The 5,116-nt window shown below is 44.3% G+C and overlaps 1 gene segment (V, D, J or C); it reads right to left on the bottom strand.

The window, feature by feature from the left end:
• Window positions 1–2,156: 2,156 nt before the first annotated feature.
• LOC111530732 lies at window positions 2,157–2,672 on the bottom strand. The segment is given in 2 exon segments: window positions 2,157–2,461; window positions 2,561–2,672. Coding segments are annotated over 2 exon segments (237 nt in total).
• Window positions 2,673–5,116: the final 2,444 nt, after the last annotated feature.

The following is a 5,116-nucleotide window of genomic DNA, read 5'->3' as shown; positions in this document are numbered from 1 at the left end:
GATGGGTGCTGACGAGTTGATGGGTGCAGCACACCAACATGGCACATGTATACATATGTAACAAACCTGCACGTTATGCACATGTACTCTAGAACTTAAAGTATAATAAAAAAAAAAATGACGAACTTAGATCTCATGTCAAAGATTCTTCCCTCTGGGTAATGAAAAGTTTTATGGTACACTCGATTAGGGTAGGCTTTGTGGTTATTCAGTCCAAAATTAATATATGTGGTGTTATCCTGGTGCAGTTGCTGACACCTGTAATCCCAGCACTTTGAAAGGCTGAGTTGTGTGGATCATCTGAGGTCAGGAGTTTAAGACAAGCCTGACCAATAGGGTGAAACCCCGTCTCCACTAAAAATTCAAAAATTAGCCAGATGTCGTGGCAGGTGCCTGTAGTCCCAGCTACTCTGGGGGCTGAGGCAAGAGAGTTGCTTGAACCCGGGAGGTGGAGGTTGCAATGAGCTGAGATCGGGCAATTGAACTCCAGCATGGGTGACAGAGTGAGACTCCCTCTCAAATATATATATATAGTTCTGAATTTACTTAATAGATGTTATTAAAACTGTCATCAGTTGACTCTAGGTTAGGTAGATTGTCAACGATAAAATGAGTGGGCCAGATTCCATCAGAGCAGAACTGGATACAATTAAATTCCATGGTAATTCGGCAGCTTCACCTGTCTCTGGGACTTCCAGCCTGCACTTATTTATAGATGATCTTATGGACATTGGATATTCCTAGACATCTCCAAATCTGTCATCCTCTACGTCTCACAGAAATGTGGCATGTCCACCTGTAGCTTGTCAACCCTGAATAACAGACTGAAAGAGACTCTAAAATGTAATAATATTTATTCTAGGATGTGTATTGCAATGGAAATATGTATGGGTGCATTCAGGTTGGTAAAGGAAGATAAAAAATTAAGGAAAAATGAGGAGGGTTACATCAGCTGTTTTGAGACAATTATCCTGGGCTAGAAGGATCAGTAACAGGGGTAACATCAGTGTAAGGTTGAACAAGCAGTTGCTGGGCAGATATACTTGGAGAAGTAATTCTTTTAAGGTTGCAATGGCTTTTGTGCAAGGTTGTGGCGGTGCAGAGTCTATGACAGTTCTTGTTATCAGGGATATGTGTGTTAGAACCCTCCTTCATGGCCTTCCCCAGCTTCATTCGTTAGGGTTTTAACACAAGTGGCTCCATCTTGATTCTGATGAATTTCACAAGCTCTTTCTAACACTACTTCTAAAGCAGATGACTCTGATGGCTTGAACAGGGTTAATTCCACATCCACATCCCATTTTGATAAAATAAGTTTATCCCCTTCACTATTATCGACCAACTGCATTCACAGATGAGTCTACACACAACACAGTGGAGGGTCCTGAGCAGATGGGGAGGGAAGGAAGTCCCATCAGCCTCTCCCATGTGGCTGCAGGAGCCATAGCCTGAGCCCCACCTGAGCTCCAAGAAAATGCCTCGAGCCCTGGAATGTAGACCACAGAGACCATCTGTTGCTTTTTCAGGAAGCAGGGAAAGCAAATAAAAATGGAGAACAAACACTCTAAAGAAATAACATGGATAGGGAGCCAAAGGAGCACCAGGTCAGTGCTGAGACTGATTGGATATAGTGTCAGGAGAAGGGTCAGGTGTGAAACCTGTGAGCTTCTACATGACACTGACCCTGGCCCAGCCTCTCTGTTGGCTGCGATCAGAATCCCTAAATACTGTTCCAGTCCAGGAATCTCCCTGAGGTTTCTGTACTGGGTCTGATTGGAGACGACTCACCAGGCACCCCTGAGCTTCCTTAGGACTCTGATCTTGGTGGCCGTAGTTGAGGCCTTTTCATCTCAGTAAACATCAATCTGCATTTGGTGCATGTGAGAATACGTCCTCATATTAAAATGATACTTTTAAAAATATGTAGAGATGACATTAGGAAGCACAGAATTATAAACGTAAAGAGGTTCACTAGAGAAACCGTGAGGAAAAGATGAGGTCCCACATCCTGGCAGGAAATCAGCCTCCATTACACCTGCCTCTGGGTTGACTCTGATCAATGGGTCCTGAGCGCCCCCTGCCGCTGATTTCCCCTGAACGTTTCTGCAGGGAGGTTTGTGTCTGGGCTCACACTGACTTCCCCTCACTGTGTGTTTCGCACAGTAATACACAGCCGTGCCCTCAGCTCTCAGGTTGTTCATTTGCAGATACAACGTGTTCTTGGAATTGTCTCTGGAGATGGTGAATCGGCCCTTGACAGAGTCTGGGTATTATGTGCTACCACCACTGCCACTACTAATACGTGAGACCCATTCCAGGCCCTTCCCTGGAGCCTGGCGGACCCAGTCCATGTAGTAGTCACTGAAGATGAATCCAGAGGCTGCACAGAAGAGTCTCAGGGACCCCCCAGGCTGTACCAAGCCTCCCCCAGACTCCACCAACTGCACCTCACACTGGACACCTGCAAACAAGAAGAAACCCCGGTCAGAAACTTCCACATGTATCCACTGTTTATCTCTTATCCACCCACACTCAATTTCAATAGTTCTCAATGAATTACCTTTTAAAATAGCAACAAGAAAAACCCAGCTCAGCCCAAACTCCATGGTGCGTCCTCTGTGTTCCGTCCTGATCACCAAATGAAAACACCTGAAAATGCCAGGTCTGGGTCTCCTCTCCCAGAGCTGCAGGGTCAGGGCTGGGCTGGTTTTCATCAGCAGACAGAGGGCTCTATGTGCATGTCTCCTACTATTTAGCAAGCTCTGGGGTGAGACACCTGAGGAGAGAGTGGGGCTCAGAGCATGAGGAGTGTCCTGGGGGGAGATTTGTGATATTGGTAGCATTTGGAAATTGTGGTTTCTTATTGAAAGTTTGTTCTGTGATAAAATATTAAAACTTATAAAACTTATAATTTTGTAATTTCTATTTTAAAACAGTGGTATTGTTTTAAACACATAAACTGTGTTTATTTAAAGTTAGCGCCAATCATCTTTTATTTTTACGTATGCAGAGGAAACATGGTATGTGGTAGCAACGTCACTTCCATGCTACAGATGAGAAATTCCTAGCAAAAGCACAGATGGGTTGTACAATGTCCCCAGAGCTCACATTTGGTCAGAGTGAGCCTGGGTATCTGGGCCTGTGCTTCTCACCGCTGGACCTGACTGCTCCCTGAACCAAGCCCAACACACAGGGGTCGCAGCTAGTGAGGTTTGTAGAACCTCTTCTCTGTAATGAGAACACGGTGTGATGTGTATGCACTGTTGTGATTACCTAACAATTTTAAAGAAAAACCCATTTCCCACAGTTTTATTTTCTTGGGTGTCATGCATTTTCTCATGTTAGCGTCTATCTTTCCATCAATCTTTATTGAATAAATTATCCACTTATTTGCAATATTTTTATTGAGGCATTTTTGCTATGCAATAAATATTGCTTAATTAGAGTGTGCATTTTAATAAGCACTGAAGTCAAACATGGTCTTACATACCAGTAGTCCCAGCTATGTAGGACAGCGGGAGGAGGACTGGTGGAGACCCAGAGTCTGAGGCTGCAGAGAGCTACGATCTCACCATTGAGCTCCAGCCTGGATGACAAAGCAACACCATGTCTCCAAAGGAAAAAGTGTAATTTCACATGTGCTCACCTGTGCATCCCAAATAACAATCAAGGTAACGATGAATTACACTTAAAAGTTTCCCTGGCTTCCTCCAATTCCTGCCTCCCAGTCATTTTTCTCTCACCGTACTGAGTCCATCTCTCATGTTTGTTACTTCAGATCTATTCTTCAAGATTTGGTTAAAGTGAAATTTTACAGTTTCCATTCCATTTGTGTGGCTTCTTGTTCAGCATAATTACTTGTGAGTCAGTAATTTGGTTGTGTGTGAAGAATGTGTTCATTGTAATGAGGAACAGAATTCCAGTTAATGAGTGTGCCCCTACTGTTTATAAAGCTCCTTAATATTTTTGTTTTTTCTAGTTTCTGAGTGTTACAAATAAAGCTTCTACTCAGCCTGGAAATGTAGGCATCCCAGAAGAAAATGTATTATTTTTACAACAACTAACCTTACTGAGCTGCAAATTAGCACATTTTCTTTAAAACATCAGATTATTGATGTTATAGGACAAACAAGGGATGTTACATCTTGTGAAAGTCAGTGACCTGCAGGAACAAACAGGAAGAGGATATGACCTTATCTGAGGCAGAGGCCAGCAAATGTCATGTAAGTGAATGCAGGGTTAACTTAGACATATTCTTCAGATTGTTTAGAGTTGAGTATAATAAAGAAATTATTGTTTAAATTATCAGAGGACATACAACTGAGGGATTCCTACTACTATTGAAACCTTTTCTGCCAGGATTGAGGACACATCACAAAAATCTCCCCCCATCCCTCCCAAGATGTTTCTGTGTGGGAAAGCGGAACAGCAGCTGTGGCTGAAATGCATCCAGACCCACCTCCCCTGCCACCAGGACCTTACCAAATAATTAACATACTGGGGCAAAGTCACTAACACCTCTGTGTTACAGGCACTGGAGGAACTCATAGAAACTGGGATAGAAGAAACAAAAGCCCCAAAGCTCTGTCCATTCTCTCAGGAATAACAGCCTCATCTCCCACCTCCTCTCTCTTCCCTCTGGAAATACAGCCGCATCCTGCTGGGAAGGGCAGAAAAGAGGAAGCTGAAGCCATCAGTGGGAAGACAGAGTGGCTGCTGGAAGAAGACATGGGAAAAAAAGAGAAGACCCTCTACCCAGGAATGGGAGGAAGCTGCATGGATCAGCATCACACGTGCAGGAGGGGCAGGGATACTTGGAAGGACACACCGAGTCGGGACTGTGATGTCTGCCTGGAGTTTGGCTCCCTCAGAAGCACAGAGAGTGCCCGTTCAGTGCAACCCCTCCCACCACATTGACAATTGTCAGGTCCATGTGGCTCTGGGATGACCTGGGGAACCTGAAACACAGAGTCTTTCCGGATGACACAAGACTAAAACCCAAAGCCAAGCAGGAAACAAAATTAAGTCTTCACTGAAGGAATCTGGGTGTCTGCTAGCTGCAGAGGAAACCCACTGCAATTCTGGCAGCCACTGCAGTAAGGACTTTCAAATGTAG

This window comes from Piliocolobus tephrosceles, unplaced genomic scaffold, assembly GCF_002776525.5.
Source record: "Piliocolobus tephrosceles isolate RC106 unplaced genomic scaffold, ASM277652v3 unscaffolded_32145, whole genome shotgun sequence".
Classification (NCBI taxonomy): Eukaryota; Metazoa; Chordata; class Mammalia; order Primates; family Cercopithecidae; genus Piliocolobus; species Piliocolobus tephrosceles.
This window is presented reverse-complemented; position numbering and strand designations above follow the sequence as displayed.